The sequence below is a fragment of the Scomber japonicus genome, chromosome 20 (assembly GCF_027409825.1).
Source record: "Scomber japonicus isolate fScoJap1 chromosome 20, fScoJap1.pri, whole genome shotgun sequence".
Taxonomy (NCBI): domain Eukaryota; kingdom Metazoa; phylum Chordata; class Actinopteri; order Scombriformes; family Scombridae; genus Scomber; species Scomber japonicus.
In genome coordinates this window covers 21,149,501-21,166,458 of record NC_070597.1, presented here as the reverse complement: position 1 = coordinate 21,166,458, position 16,958 = coordinate 21,149,501, and the positions used below count along the sequence as shown (strand labels likewise).

The window sequence follows — 16,958 nt, the reverse complement described above, 5'->3', positions numbered from 1 at the left end:
AAGGACATCACAAATACAGACAGACAAGCTTATGTGTCAGTGAATACTTTCCCTTACATGTATGCATCTACTGGACACAGAGGTGATGCGAGTTTGCTCTGACGAAAGCAGCTGATGGCAGCAGAGTTGATGCGGGCTTTTGAGGTGCTGGTACAGCAACCAGGAATCCCTACGTATCGCCTCTTACGCTGAAATCGCCCTGAAACACAGCACATACAGACACAGAATAACCTTATAAGCACTAAAGTATGTGGATTAAAGAAGACAAAAATAATCTAATTGCTAGCTACTATGTCAAGAGTTTTTTTCTTCAGTGTAACTTTATTCTTTTTCTTTCAAAAAGTACAGTTAGTTTCTTGATTAAGAAAAGACGTTAATTCTGCTGTTGGAGTTCTGTAAACTGTACAAAATATGTAATACAGAAATGTAGAGGTTTTATATTCTGTTATTGTCAACATTCATTATTCATACAGTGCCTTAGCAATAATATACAGTTACAGTCATGCCAATAAAGCTATTTGAATTTGATAAACATTCGGTTTTACCTATTTATAGCATCCAATACAAGTGGTGATTTACTTAACCCTTTAAACCAGGAATACAGTGATAACTGATAATAAAGGCTCTCATCAGATATTCATGTTAGACTTCAATCTGAGCCTTGAAACATACAGTTTACATGCATATTCTGTTATCCTTCAAAAACTACTTTACTCACTAGTAGGCAAAGACACACTCACCTTGTGCAGGGAGAAAAAGCAGCATGATAGAGCACATGCAAAGCAGTCCAAATCTAATGGAGAAAGCCATCCTGAGTCCAAGGTGATCAACGTGTCTTTGTACAGTAAAGATCTGGTAAAAGTCAACCACTCGCTGGTCTATCACGTTCTGGTCACAGAGCGGTAGATCTCTGACTTACAAGGCAAACACTTGTGGGTATAAATGCTGCAAATAGGAGGAAACACACACCCTCTCATTGCTCATGCAGAGAGGAAGCAACACCTCTGTGTTTGTTACTGGATGATCAAAGTTCCTCATTAAAATGACCTCAGTGAAGGCATAACGGAGTGACATCACACACAAAAAAACAATGTTTTTAACGTTTGAACCATGACCTTTATTGTCAAGCCACAGGCTGAACCGCACATTTAGCTAGCTATACAAAATGAGATTTGTGTAAAACGTATACTATTGTGCGCACACACACACACACACACACACAGATACGGACGATCGGTAACACAGGGTTTATCGGTCCACCACAGCGAGATAAAACAAAAACACAATTATCATTTCCACATCGCAAACGTCTGGATCAGAAGATCACAGTTTAAAAAGCAGGAGGAGAAAAGAACAAAACCTTTTGTACAGGATCTGATAATGTAATAGTGTCATTTTTAGACTTACAGTTCAATAAACTGGTATTTAACCTTTCATATGACTCACCTGTATAGCTGCCTTTATCATTTGTAATTACTGTAAGTCAAGACCCTGCTGTAACACTCACACACTCCTGCTATGTCTTATGATGATGAGAAAAGCTGCAAAATGACAGCATATGTCAAGCACAGGGAAAGCCCCTTTAAGACAACAGCTGTTACAGTATTCCAGCCCCATCCCATCCATGCCTCTGAGTGTAAAAAGACAAACAGCATAAATGTTCCCAGATTGCACTTTACTGCAGGGCTATTGTATTATGTGATATTTCTGTCTTTTTGTCCAACCTCCTGTTGACTCTTTATTGCCATAATATCAGATTGACTGTGTGACTTCTAAACTAAAAAGGAGGGTTACAGTAGAAACGGTCTTAAAAAACAGGATTGATTGGTATCTAAATTATGACCCTTAGCACCATTTAAAATCTCTATTTAATTTTTTTTTTTGACTGAGCCTAGAGAACCCAAAAGGTGGACATGTAGGCCCTGTCAAATGGATTTCAGAACATACTGTGATTACCATGTTGTTCTATGTTTAGTGATGAGAAAACAGATGGTAGAATCATTTATGTGTTCCCAGGAGTTGCTGATTTACCCCATGTCTCCATGCAAAAACTTCAATGACAGTCAGTCAAAATAAAAAGTTGTTTGAGAGAGGGAAGTGTTATTGTTAACACTGTGAGACGCAGTAGTGGATTGAAGTCAATTTTGTGAAAGCAAGGACATTTTAGACCTTTTGACAAAATGTAGTTTTGGCCTTCATCCGTTTATACTGTATTTCTTTTTTTTCTGGCATTTAACTGGCTAAATCTACCCATCCATCTTTAAATGAATCCAAAAATTTAACTAGGATACTAATAAAAAAGAGGAAATTGATATTTATCAGAAAATCAAAATCTTAAGTTATTCTCAACAAAAGGACCTCTATTAACATTGAAAGTGGGTGTAGAAAGCTGCCTTGTGGAGTACAGTGGGAGAGTTTCTTCATTCTTCACCAGTAAACTGCTATTTAGCTTTACAGCGATTTAAAGGTGCTATATGTAAGAACTTTAGTATAAAACATTCAAAATTTTACTCAATTACGGACAGTTTTGACAGTATGTCAGAGACATCTATGTATTGGGTTGCAGAGATATCGACTAAGTTAGCATCCTAACCAACTAGCCCCAGCCAATCCTTCTCATAATATCACCTTGTACATCTAGGCCATAGTGAGTCCCAGCTTGCCCTAGGAAAATGTAATGTTCTTTATGGGGTCAAACCATATGATTTCACAATTCATAACATTGCAGCACATATTGCACAGGTGTATGTTGCAAACTTACTTCTTGTTAACTTATGTTGCAATGTGTCCTCAGGTTAACCAATGTTGCTGACATTAGAGTCACTGTTGTGAAGTATGATATCAACAGGTGGCCAGTTCTTACCTATAGCACCTTTAAGTTCTTTTTCTCAGTGTTACATTAGCATAAAACCCTGACTCTAAACAATCTGCCCAAGGTACACAGTAATGATTTGGGTGTGAGACGGTTAACCATAAAAATATTTGTTTCATGTTTGTTTTGATTAAAAAGAACACAGCAGACTAGCAGATCCAGAAGGGTGGAGGAGGGTTTTCCTGATCTCTAGCGGGAGGAGTTGGAACTGGAGCGCGACCGGTGACGGCGGCGGCCAGGCGATCGTGACCTGCGACGCACTGGAGAGCGTCGCCGTGGAGATCGGGATCTAGGACAGAAGAATAAAAAGTGAGGGAAAAGAGCAGCAGTTGTATTTGGCATAGTCTACACATTATTTGTTTCTTAAATGCGGCGCCGCCTCATCCTCCTCTCCAGCACTGGCACTCATCACATACTGCTTTACCTTCTCCTCATTCGAGGTGGGGTGCGTCGCCACATCGGAGGTGGAGGAGGCATTCTGCGAGGCGGAGACAGCCTGCGAGGGGGAGGACGCACTGTAGGGGCCAACACAGCTGTGACTGTGATCTCCTGACCATCAATCTGACCTGGAAAAACAAAACAAAACAAAACAAGAGGAAAAAACAATCAAAAATAATCACGTTCATTTTGAGACATTAGTGTAAGTGCCAGTCTCGTCTCCTCAACACCACACTCACCTCCGTCCATGTGTTTAAGCGCCTTCTCGGCCTCCTCGGGGGTCTCGAATTCCACATAAGCGTAGCCCTTGGACAGGTGGGGGTGGACGCGGTTCATTGGCATATCAATCATCTTGATCTTGCCATAGGTGGAGAAGATTTCCTGGATGTGTTCCTTGAAAAAGCACAACAAGTGATTGCTTTGAAACCTTCCACACAAACATCATGTTGATTTATACATATTCAGCTGAGAGATTGATCCAGAGCGTCATTTCTGTTTACTGTGAGTGGCAGATGAGGGAAGTTGCAGTTTCAACAGTTCCAAGAAACAGGCCCGGTTCAACCACATGATTTTACAATTCCTATAACATTGCAGCATCTTGTACATATTGCACAGGTGTTGCAAGACGTATGTTCCCAATTTAGAGGAACAATGCTTAAGGTTTAAGAAGAAAAACATGTACCTGTTTTAATGTAGTTGTAAAGAGACTCATAGCTCTACTACATATTGGTAGAGGTAGGCATTATTTCCTAATTTAAGAACATTGATCAAATGCTCTTACTCCTTGTCTTAAAAGTAGAGTGTGTCACTGAGAATTTGGGCCAGTTAGGGGTGATTTCCTCCTCTCAGAGGCTTATTAAAAATGGCCCTCTAGTAATTCAATCATAATAGGATGAAGGTATAAACATTATTGGGGTTGGGTCATCTATCTGTGTCTCAATTCTTTTAGGCTTTTAATCAAGTTCATTGACAAACAAGAAGCCTGAAATCATCACTCAATAACCCCTGTAGTGTCATCTTTCACCTCTTTTACTGTGTGAATAATTGTTTTTTGTATTGGCTCCTTTCAATACCATGAGCAAAAGGTTTTGAAGGCATAAAAGATGTACATTCTGTACTGTGACACTGGTTTGCTGTGCTTAAGCTGTTTGTTACTTGTTCCGGGGTTCTTCTGATCTTTGAAACTTTGCTCAGGGACTGTTTCCACCAGTTACACGTGTTTTATGCTTGAATCAGTGAGTTGTGTAATGTAAGCACAAGAAACCAGTTTAGATTGTTCGTGTAGAAGTTCTGATATTCCGACTCACAGCGATGTGATCTGATATCAGTGGTGGTTAATTATTTACCTTGATGACATTTCTGGTCAGCCGGCCCAGGTAGACCTTGGTGGGTTTAGGGGTGGGACTCCTTCGTCGTCGGTCCCGGTCATCCTTCTTTGCTGATTTTGATCTACAGTTAATAGCATAATAAGTTTATTCTCCCTTGTTATAATTATTAATAATTTTTCCTGGATGTTGTGTGTGTGTATGTGTGTGTGTAAGGGTTCGGGTTAGTTAAACTATTGCATAGTAATCATTACATAATCAGTAATAGTATCATTTGTGTACTTTGAGCGGGACCGTCGTCTGTTGTTGTGACGCTGCCGGCTGGGGCTCGGCGATGACGATGAGGAGGAAGAGGAAGATGAGCGGGAGCTGGAGGAGCCCGAGTGGCTAGAGGCAGAGGAGCTGGAGCCGCTGGAGGAGCCGGAGCTGGAACCTGAGCTACTGCTGGAGCTTGAGCTGGACCTAAAACACAGCGGGTTTCAGGATGGGAGTAGCAGAAACTTGAAGTGTTCATCTTTTTCTGTACAAAGCAAATACTACAGCCAAACAAGCACAAGTCAGCACATAAAAGACAGTATAAGCAGACTGATCATCCATTGTATAAATTACACTACATTTCCTTTTCATTGGTTGAACAATAAATCAATGTGGAAAGATGGGGCATGGAACACGCTTAATGGAACATGGCAGCATCCAGATGTATTTAGTAAGAACAGACTCTGACCTGCTGCTCCCGCTGGAAGCACTGCGTCGTGAGCGGTTCTTCTCTCTTCCCCTATCTTTGTCTGCCCCTTCTTTTGTGGTTCCTGATTTCTCTTTACCTCGCTGTTTACTCTTGTCATCATCCTTCCTCTTTGTTGGTGAAGGCGCCCTGGTGGGAGAGGAAAAAAACAAGAGTTACACTTCAAAAGATTAGACATTACTTAGACGAGGTAAAGTCTGACACTTAAACAACATGCATAATTAATGTGCTTATTTTGATTACTGCATGTCAGCTTTTCCCAAAATGCCAAGTTGACATCATTAAATTACTTTGCTGTGTTTAACCTATGGTCAGAATCCCACACAGATATTACAATTACATAAAATGAAGAAAAGTGATTTAGTTTGGCATAAATATTATGGAATATTCCTTGAAAAAATATCACAAAATAATAAAAAATAAAACCAATTAAAAAAAAAAAAAAAATCGTTTCAGCTCTTTACCTCCTTACGTTAAGATATCATGTCATAGTAACATGTAATTGCATTGGTGGTATAAGAGTAACATTACAATACTTCAATATCAAAAACATATCATATTTAATATACTATGTACAAATTAATTGAATTATTTTCCTGAATGGACATGTTGGCTGCGTAATTAATTATGCGTCATAGAATAAATCACGTAATAGGATTAATTTGAAAATGAATGAAAGAAAATGATGAAGCAGCCCTGATATTAATACAATCACGTACTGCCAATTGATTCTAATATCCACTGAAAATAACCAAGATATCAATATACACTAATAGAGTATGAAACTGGGTCAACTCGGAGCAAATAAACGTTAACTTAAAGACACTTTAATGCTAATTCAGTTAGCTTGACACACACTTGTGCACGTTCGCTGTTGCGTTCATTGTGTTCTGCGTGTGCTTGCAACCAAAATACCGTATTTACACGACATTATGTCATTGCTACTTATTGTTCACACATAGATATTATTTTTAAAAACAAATATTAAATGGAAATGATGGCGTTTACTTACATATTTTCACCAATGCACGACAGGGACGGGCTCAAAGAGATGACGTAATGTTGTAGTTTAGAAGGCGCCAATCAAAACGTTGAACGCACGCGGGCAGCAATAAACTACATTGGGGGAATTTTTCCCTTTTTGAGGACTGTAAGGAAAATATTCCGCTACTGCACGGGCTAGTTATTAAGCCCTGCTGTTTAAAAAGAAAATGAAATGGTAACAGTTGAACGGACCAACTGGTACAATACCACCGTTAGAGCATTTGAGTTTGTGTTTTATGGCCATGTGATGTAGTTTTCTTGTCTTATTTGAAGTCTGAATCACTGAAGTAGTTGCCTGACAAGTCTTACTGAGGGAATAAACTATAATCAGTAAAGCCGTTTTATCAGTAGAATATCCATTTCTCTACCCTCATAAAGCGACATGACAATGACAACAGTAGCTCGGGTATGGTACAAAACACGCTTTCAGTATTTATAAGTAAGTATAAGTAAGAAAAGTAATTGTTTCAGTTTAAGCTAGCGAGGGCTAACTGTAGTGCCCTTAAGGAGCAAGTGATAGCCCACATAGGAGGAAGGTCACGATTGTTTCATTTTTCATTTTCCTGTAGGACTGACTGCCATGCTTCAGATGAACTCCACAGAAGATACTGAGCCAGAGAACACCAACAAACCTTCCAGCAGTGCCAGAACTCTTGCTTTGACTGTGTGCTCTGCTGCTATCGGAGGCACCTTCCAGTATGGGTACAATATCTCAGTCATTAACGCTCCCACCAGTTACATCCAGAATTTCATTAATGATACCTATATGGAGCGTTGGGGCAAAGGTTTGGACACACCTCAGGTGACACTAGTATGGACTATTATCGTCTCTGCCTTCTCACTAGGAGGTTTACTGGGGGCCCTCCTAGCAGGGCCAATGGCAGTCCACTTTGGGAGGAAGAACTCATTAATTCTGAACAATTCCTTTCTGTTTGTTGGCACTGTGTTAGTGTTAACATGCAGGAAGGCGAAATCATTTGAGATGATCATCCTCGCTCGATTTCTAGTGGGGATAAACGCAGGTGTAAGTATGAATGTCCAGCCTATGTACTTTGGGGAAAGTGCCCCCAAACATCTCCGTGGTGCTGTGGCATTTTCCTCTGCTGTTTTCACTGCATTTGGGATTTTCTTAGGTCAGGTTGTGGGACTCACTGAGCTGTTGGGAACAGAGCCTCTCTGGCCCTACTTACTAGCTAGTAACTCTTTGCCAGGGTTAATCCAGCTGCTTACCCTACCCTGGTTCCCTGAAAGCCCCAGATACCTTCTCATTGACCGGGGAGACAGGGAGGCATGTGTCCGGGCACTTAGGAGACTCCGTGGCGGGACAGCTCCTGTCTTGGAGATGGAGGAGATGCTTCAGGAGCAGCAGCAAGTATCCACTGACTTAAATTCTGGGTGTGCAGTTGCCAAGACGCCGTGGTCTCTTTTTAAGGATCCTGACCTGCGAACCCAGCTCAAAATGGCTATAACTGCTAGTAGTGCCATGATGCTCTGTGGCAATGACTCTTTCTATTTCTACGCTTATTACATCTTTCTTGAGGCAGGCATCCCTCTTGAGAAAGTCCAGTACGCAACTATCGGCACTGGGGCAGCTGAGCTAACTGCGTCTATACTGAGTAACCTTCTGATTGAACGAGTGGGCCGCAAGTATCTTCTTGTTGGAGGATACAGTCTCATGTCTTGCTGGATTATAGTCTTAACTGTAGCTCTCACATTTCAAAGACGTGGGGTGGCGGGGATGTCCTATCTCAGCATGGTATGTGTGTTTTGCAGCATCCTTAGTTTTGGTTTGGGTCCTGCGGGCGTGACAGGGATCTTGCCTGCTGAGATCTTTGACCAGTCAGCCCGGCCAGCAGCATACATGATTACCGGATCATTTATGTGGATCAGTCTGTTCGTTACGGGAATGTTGTTTCCTTTCATCGTCAACAACCTGGGGAATTTTAGCTTCCTGCCATTCTTGACTGTGTGTTTGGTGGCTGCTGTGATTTTGGGGCTCACCTTACCAGAGACAAAAGGCAAGACACTCGCTGAGATCACTGCAGAGTTTGATAGAAAGAATGGAAGGAAGAAGAAGAGGCAGGAGGAGCAGGTGGATGAGCCCATAATGGATCACTACCAGCTGGGCAAAATCTGCTCCTTCACTAATCTAACTGACCCTGGTCTTAAGAATGGGGACTGATATTTGATATTGTCCAGTAAAAGTAGAAATGACAGGCAGTGCCTTTGTGGTCACTTGATTCACTTTCAGTGTTGTAATCTATTTATGAAATATACTCTAAATGTAATGACAGATAATTCAATTTAATTATTGTTGCATGAGAGGACTTTGGGTTTGTATTGGACTCTTAAGATATCGTGTTCATGCAGAATTAATTTATCCTGATCTAAAACTTAAGAGTCTGTTGTTCGGACAAGGAGTGAAGGAGTTCAATAGAGTTCATTGATGCTCTTGTCAAGTGATGACAATCTTTTCTCTATATAGATTTCTTTTCAAGGAAAAAGATTTAAAGCTGAGTGAAATAGAAACTCTATTACGATTACAGTATGCTTCTGTAATCGTTAACTGAATATGGAATTCTTTGCCTTCAAACTGTTGTACAAGTCTACATCAGAAAAAAAATGTCCTACAGAAATGTAATTAAATCAAAGTAGGACATGACACGTCTTTGATCCTGTGTCATAAATTACACATTGTGTAATGTAAACATTCATGAATGATACAGTCAATAATAAGGCTCAATGATAAGTTATTATTTAATATATCAATTATATTATTAATAATAATACAAATTGCAACATTTACATTTATCCATTCATTCATTACCTGAAGAGAAACATCCCCTTTAGATTATTTGATTCATCTATATAGGAACAAATTATAAATCAATGCACTTTTTATCACCTCAGGCTGCTGTCTAGTTCTTGCCAGAGTGTTGATCCTGTTTTTGAATTACTGCACCTTTTTTGAATGTGTAAACCAGCTGTTGTCTCTCCTGAGTGAAACATATTTTGATTTTTTTTTTTTTAATCAAAGAAGAGAATGATATACCTCAAATGTAGCTGCAATTGAGCACTTGAGCATACCCATTCTGATTGTCTTGACAATGATAGAGATGTTTGTAGCAGAGTGGGAAATCATTTGAATTGCCTGTATGAAATAGTTACCATTTATGAATCTATGCTCCTGCACTGAGTAGATAAATATACTTGCATGTTTTCCTGTTCGGTGACCCAAGTAGGGATAATCCATTAACCCCTTCACCTTGAGTGTCTACGCACGTAATTTCCCAGGATGACAGGCCTGGTGATGTTTGTTATTTATGCATCAACTGGACTATATGTGTACTTGAACGATATTGGTTAATACCAAAGTGCCACTTTCAACATGATTTAACCACTTCCTCAGATGTTTTTCCTGCATGGTCATGTTCTCAATGTATAAATGCAGCTCTGCAAAAAAGCCACTAGATGGTGCTATTGTCATTGATCTTTGCTTGCTTTGGTCTCTGATTTTAAGCATAAATCAGTGAAATAAACAAACAGATGTGACACCCAGGCAAAGATTACACATTTAAACTCAACAGCTGCCAGCTCACAACCCTTTGTAAGCCTTCTGGGGACCATCTGCCATGGCTTCTGTATAGTTCCTCAACTGCCACTTGATTATTTCTTACAATGAACCAAGAGGCAGGAGATATTTTGATGAACAGTAAGTTAACAGGAATATGTTAATATGTTTGTAAAACATGCTCATTACAAATAACCATAATCACCCTCAAAAGCATTTGTCTATGTTGGCTTTAATGCAAAAAAACCCCCACACAACTGTATTAGCATATTGCAGGTGCTGTGCACTGACTACAATATATGACGCTGCTTTTCCAAAGCATGGTATGACAATCCTTTATGATAAGGATTCTATATCTTTGTCTTGTCTTGTATGATACTCAGGTTGTACTTTGTAATGAACTGATCTGAAAACAAATTGCAGTTATTTATTCAATATTTATACAGTAAAATATACTACTGTATGTACAACAATAAAAAATAAAAGTGCTGACCCACACCATTGTCTCCTCTGTGATTTAGTTAGTTAGATTGATTCTGTCTTTTTGATTCAAAGTGTTACTGCTTTCTTAATTACATTTAATCACATTACTTTGCCTCCCTTTGCTCCTTGGCATTTGAATCCAGCTACTCCTACTCACTTCTGTTTATTCATTGAAAGAAGTGCTATTTGAGAACATCTCATTGTAAAGTGATGAAAAGTTCAAGTGGGCTGTTTCATTGGATTTTATTGCATCATTTGGGCATAATTGAAAACTGTGTCCTGGTGGTTTGAATTGCAAGTTGATAACAGAAAAGAAGATTTCTACTTAAGTGTTTTCAAAGTCAAGTAGGTTGTGCATGAGAGAGGATGAGAGAAATGTAGTTGGTATAAAAATCCTACAAATCCTGGCTGAAAGAGTTAGCTTTTTAAATCCCCCAAAGGACGCTGAATATTTCTATTACTGTTGACCATCTATTTGGCCTCAAACACACAATGGCCTTTTCTAATAAAGCAACTACACTTCTAAAAAATAACATTTCTGTTGAAGTAGGATTTGGGGATAAAGGAGTCACAAGAGCTTTTCTACTAACAAAACCAGCCCATGTTACACCTGAAAGATTAGTCCTGAAAGTCAGAGACAAAGACAGCTACAGGTTCAAACACATTAATACCACATTCTGGTTTGTTTTGGGGGTCTGGCTAATGAATTTTAAGGATTTTGTATTATTAGAGTTTAAGTCTATAATAAAAGCCTTTTGGGAAATACACTTACTTGCTTTCTTGCCAAGATCAATATCAGTCTCATGTGTATCCATTAAATATGAAGCTACAGCTATGGGACTGTTAGATGAGTTTAGTGTAAAGACTGAAATAGGCAGATTTATTTAGGTTACCTTTGAACAGAATAAGGTGTTTCCCTACCAGCACTTGTAGAGCTCAATAACTAACACATTACATCTCATTTGTTTAGCAAGTGTAAGAAGGGCGACTTGTTTTACAGTGGGTTGCAGTGTGTGTGGGGTTATGTTTTGGCTGGGAGCAGTGACTTCCTTCAGTCTCCTGCAGTCACCTAAAAAGTCTTAGGTACCGTATGAATTGGACAAAATTGCATAATGTCATTCTGCTTTGCCTGCTCTTGCATGATGGCTAAGTGATGACCCCTGCTGGTCACTAGCAGAGTCAGTATGTGAGCTGGTGGATGCTGGGATGGGGAAATAATCAGTACCTCCTGAGGCCTGTACTACGAAGCTGGATTAACCTATCCAGGATCTCTCTCCGTTACCTGGGTTGACTTAACCAGATCTTCGCAGTCCAGGATAAGCGGTACTACGAAGCTGGTTATCAACTCGGTAAATCAACCCAGGGTTTTCCAATCTGGATCTCTGCGCGTTCACATAAAGGGGAGGTGTTTGCAGCGTCTGACCAATCACAAACATGCAGAAACTCTGCAGAGCAGACTACTTTACCATGGAGGAGCAGACAATTATTCTTCAACTATATGAAGAATTAAATCACATCATCCAGGCCAAAAGCAACACTGTTGCTGCAGCAAAAGCCAGGAAGGAATGCTGGCAGAAAATTGCCGACTCTGTTAATGTGTAAATTCATGAGATCATACAATATTAATTTATCGGACAATATAAACGGACAGCACTCTGATCACACAATGCCACTTTATTACGGCACAGACGTTTGGGGCAGATCGCTTCCTCAGTGCCCTTCCTTTCATAAGAGACATTAAGTTAGTTTAATATTCAACATTCAAAATACAAACCTATTATGCGCTTCAACCATTTGAGTGAATGATTTCAAACCAACTGTATAACATACAGAATAATATCCCTCATGTGCCTCAAGGATTATTTTTTAAATATATATTTTGGCCAATTAAAAAATTGCATCTATCCCTAAAAGCTCATTCTCTCCTAAGCGCTCCTCTCACGATCCGCGCACCAATGTTGACAGCCAGGATCTTTTAAGAATGGGCAGGTCATTTTCTAAGAGAGCTGATTGGTCAGGAGGTGGTGCTTTTGTACTCGTTGATCTCTTATCCAGAACATAACCTGCTCCGGAGCAGGTTAGCCGTTCAGCATAAGTTACCATGGTGATTTACCCAGGTAAGAAGTGAACCAGCTTCGTAGTACGGAAAACCCAGGGTTAACCCTGAAGTTACCTCGATAAGAGAAAATCCAGCTTCGTAGTACAGGCCTCGGGTGACACCTGGGCCTAATCCCAGAGTATAAAGCTTGACTCATTCCCTCCCTCCCCCCTCTCTTTCTCTCTCTCTCGCTCTCTCTCAGGCACCCTTGCTGGTGATATGGCAGCTTTAGTTAATCTTTTGGTCTGTTTATTTTATGCACCCAACATCACCCACATACATTACTCTTCCCAAGCATACACATTTTACTATACTGATCCCACTGAATTTTAACATCTCATACTGTTTTGGACCTCTGTTGCACATATTTTCAGAGCTTTTGTCAAAGAAATCACTACAACAATAAACTATATCTCTATAAATCTCCACATCTATTTGTTGTCTGTCAAAATGTTATAACCCCTTTAACTAACTTTCATCTATAGCATACATGTATTTGATATAATATAATTGCTAAACTGGACTTTAAAAGATAAAATCAAAAACTGAGAAAGAATCTATCTGATTTAAAATGTAACAGCTAAATCATGTACATTATTTTAACATTTTAACAACATAACTTTTTTACCTTTACTGTCCACCTGCATTAATATATCTTATATTTTAGTTCACTTTGTGGTATCCTGCTCCAGTAGGTTTTTATTCTTAACACATGGTTTCTCAACAACAACCTTTTTTTTCTTTCTATTTTTCTTTCTTTCTTTCTTTTTCTTTCTTTCTTTTTATCTTTCCATTTTATGCAGTGTACTGTCAAAATTCAGCAGGATACCAGCTATCTCTCTCTGGACAGCTCAGGTCAAGGTAGAGATGTGCCAATATGGTAAAAGGCTGTTCATTTGGTCCTTTACAATGGATTTAATCGAAAGACATCTACTGTGTTTCTATCAGTGAGCTTAAAAGAAATTCATTAACATTGGCAAAGTATTTTTAAGGTATAACATTTGAGGTGTTATACATTTTGAGGTTTTGTCATAATGTTGGAGATGCCAAATCTGTATTATCCTGAGCTAAGGTTCATACATGAAAGACATACATCAGGTTCATCTTTTTCAATGAATTCCTGACATACGTCTTCAAAGAAGGGCACCTATTTATTTATTTCTGCCATGACTGTTTCTGTTATGTAGACATGCTTCAGGGTCTTTGGTCTTTTCTCAGTGAAAGTGGGCTTGGAGAAGTGCTTTGCTAAAAGGAAATCACAATGAGGGGAAATTGCTAATTTCAGTCTGCTGCGTTTGTTTGCATCTTCCTCCTCGACTGAAGAGTGCGGGTTTCCTTTGGCAACCAGAAATGGAGTGTAGTAAAACTGTGGGAAGTGCCTCACCCATACAGTAACTGTTCTTTCTGTTAGTTTCTATGACAAAATGAGAAGATGTTGCCGTGCACCTGAGAGAATAAGACAAGGGACATGAGCTGTAACATGACTTCATAGGCCAAAAAAAGAAAAACTATAGAAAGACAGAAAACAATATCCGACACTATTATCAGGGTGATGATGGTATTATGTTGCAGACAGTCAGTCACAGTGGACCTGCCATAATGCCTCATCATCACCACTGTTTTGGATGCATGCCAGCCTATACCACGGATATGAGCAGATAGCATGGGGAAATTCTTTATTACTGTTTGAGCTTTTGTCTTGGAAAGGGGGACACAGGGAAATACACATAGTTTGGCGTCATATTTATTAGATAGGGACAAGAACCAACAATAATCGTAGAGCATCAGCCTTTTATCAAAAACTGGAAGTAGTTTGATTAGTATTGTCCATCTCATATATGATGAATAACAAATGTTTTTTACACTTTTATTAAATGTTGGATACTCAATTCTGATCAATCTCTGGTCAATTACGGCATTAGATTTTAGAGGACCATGTTCAATCATATCAATCCGCAGAAAGAAGTCCTGTGAATGTAACAACTTTGTCAGCTTTATATTTAGAGACCACAAAACTTTGGTTAATGGCTGAAATATCCCCAGTAAAGAAAAGTAATGGAGAACAGGAAAACTGCACCAAAAGAGCAAGAGTGCTTAGAAGACACAAAAAACTGGACAACCGAGAAATCAACATAATTGAGGAAGACAGACATGAAATAAACACTAACGGAACATGGTACTGGCTATGGCAGTGTTTAAAGACTGGTTGACTGAAATGAAAATGTGAAGAGACAGTTATGGAGCAGGAAACTTTCACCATTGGGTACTGCGGTCATTTTGTTCATAATTCTAATGTGAAAGATAGTCCAGCAAGACACATATTGTGACCTTTTCATACAGTGTGTGTGGAAAAGTTTGAGTCGTTGAAAAAGCTCTTTCCAAGAGAATAAAGCAGATACTGTGTTGTCAAAAAAGCGTATCATAAAAATGTCTCTAAAACTGAGAACAATTAATTTCATTCTGGTTGTCTAAAGCTAGTTGGTTACATTTACCAAAGTAATTTCCATAGACTTTGGCTAATTACCTTTCGGAGCTTGTTTGCATAATTTTGACAACACAGCAGGAAGAGCATGACTGTCATACAGTTTAAATATTGCCAATAGTGACGATGACAAACTGTATACTTGTTTGTTATGTGCAGTACATATATAACCCACATGTAGGTATACACTGCAAAAGCCAGTAACTTCAGTGTGTGAGGTCGTGGAGATGTATCTTCTTTAATGATGAGAAAAGAACCCTGTTGTCCACAGTGGGAATACTCATTCAGATGTTCATGATAGTTGGACATTGAAGCCAAATAGTTAGTACTCTGCAGTAGAGAATCTCCATGAACACTGCTCTGCACAGTTTTGCCTCTTTCCTTTTGCACCTGCCGAGAAGAATTTTAAGTGTCCAGACACCTCAACTAACCAGTATGTATGTGGTGAAATGTCAGATTTACATTGATAAATCATGCACTCATCACACATCTTCTAAGCAGCTTTAAAGCTTACCTGTATTTAATGATTTGATGAATTATTAAAACCACTGCTACTTAATAGGGTAAAAAAAAGTATTATAAAGTGTATTAAGTTAGCATCGTGATAAATTGTCATTTGCAAAACATTTTTCTTTTTAATCATGGGTTGTCTTGATATGTCATAATTAATGCAAACACCTCATATTTAACTGCTGCTAAAGAAGAACAATCTAGATTCCTGAAATATGAGTCACTACAGACCAATCTCAAGTCTCCCTTTTCTCTTTAATTTCAACACCAAATGTCCTATTTGATGTTTTTCATTCTGGTTTTAGATCTGGTTTAAAGTTGTAAATGATCTCCACATAAACACAAACTCTGGTAAACTCTTAATCATCAACCCTTAGATCTCAGTGCATATTTAACAGGATTCAACTAAACAGACTACAAAACTGAGTGCCATTATCTCGTCCAGTTCTAAATTGGTTCAGGATGTCTTTGTCTCTATTGAAAAATGTTGTCTGATAAAGAAGCTGCTCTGATATGTGGGGTTCCACAGGGCTCAATCTTTCGTCCGTGGTCCATCGGAACAATGAACTGGACTGGACAGACAACACTACTACTTTTACATTGCAGGGGGCACTCCTGAGGACCTTTTCTGACACGGTGGTAGCATCAGCCATCTTTTATAGGGTGGTCTGCTAGGGCAGCAGCATCGCAGCCGCAGACAGGAAGAGACTGGATAGACTGATAAAGAAGGCCAGCTCTGTCCCAGGTTCCCCCCTCAAACTGGTGCTGGTGGTGGGAGAGAGGAGAATAATGGCCAAGCTGTCATCTCTGATGAACAAAGACTCCCACCCCATGAGGGACATTCTGCCTGCACTGTGGAGCTCCTTCAGGGACAGACTCCTTCACCCAAAGTGTGTGAAGGAGCGATATCTCAGGTCCCTCTTCCCTGCAGCTGTCAAACTGTACAACCAGCACTGCTCCCGGTAAACCTCACACACCTCTGAACTGACAATTGACAAACTGCACTTTCTAATGTACAATATCAGTATTTCCAGGATGATATTACATTCAGTCCAACTGTGCAATATATTTCTCTCACTTTAAAATCTGTGCAATGTCAATATCAGACTATATATTATCATACTGACAACACCAATATTACTCTTGTTCATAATGTTACATTTTTTAAACTATATATATTTTTTTTACTACAATTTTCTTATTGCTTGTGTACTTACTTATTATGTATTGTTCTTTATTCTTCTTATTGATGTTCTGTCTATTTTTGCCATCCACTTTGCTGCTGCAATAATGTAAATTTCCCCACTGTGGGACTAATAATATCTTATCAGAAATGTCACAGCCATATCACCTTAAAAATCACATCTAATTCAGCCACTGAACTAGTACATGG

At 39.2% G+C, this 16,958-nt stretch overlaps 2 protein-coding genes across 2 annotated transcripts; one reads left to right on the top strand and one right to left on the bottom strand.

Annotated features, from left to right (window-relative positions):
* Window positions 1-2,673: 2,673 nt before the first annotated feature.
* On the bottom strand, window positions 2,674-6,416 carry LOC128381732 (RNA-binding protein with serine-rich domain 1-like). The gene is made up of 7 exons (XM_053341771.1): window positions 6,390-6,416; window positions 5,360-5,506; window positions 4,918-5,097; window positions 4,657-4,759; window positions 3,550-3,703; window positions 3,297-3,438; window positions 2,674-3,161 (listed from the first exon to the last, which is right to left on the bottom strand). Coding segments are annotated over exons 1-7 (828 nt in total). The 5' UTR covers window positions 6,392-6,416; the 3' UTR covers window positions 2,674-3,061.
* Window positions 6,417-7,010: 594 nt separating this feature from the next.
* On the top strand, window positions 7,011-8,787 carry LOC128381397 (solute carrier family 2, facilitated glucose transporter member 11-like). Its single transcript, XM_053341407.1, has one exon. The coding sequence runs from the start codon at window positions 7,011-7,013 to the stop codon at window positions 8,601-8,603; it is 1,593 nt and encodes a 530-aa protein (XP_053197382.1). The 3' UTR covers window positions 8,604-8,787.
* Window positions 8,788-16,958: the final 8,171 nt, after the last annotated feature.

Bases quoted from the DNA above. Each gene is read 5' to 3' on its own strand.
- LOC128381732 (XM_053341771.1), bottom strand. The intron at 3,704-4,656 runs GTAAATAATTAA...TGCTTTTTCAAG, and splicing joins TGACCAGAAATGTCATCAAG to GAACACATCCAGGAAATCTT. The intron at 3,439-3,549 runs GTGAGTGTGGTG...TTGTTTTTCCAG, and splicing joins GCTTAAACACATGGACGGAG to GTCAGATTGATGGTCAGGAG.
- LOC128381397 (XM_053341407.1), top strand. From the start codon at position 7,011: ATGAACTCCACAGAAGATACTGAGCCAGAGAACACCAACAAACCTTCC.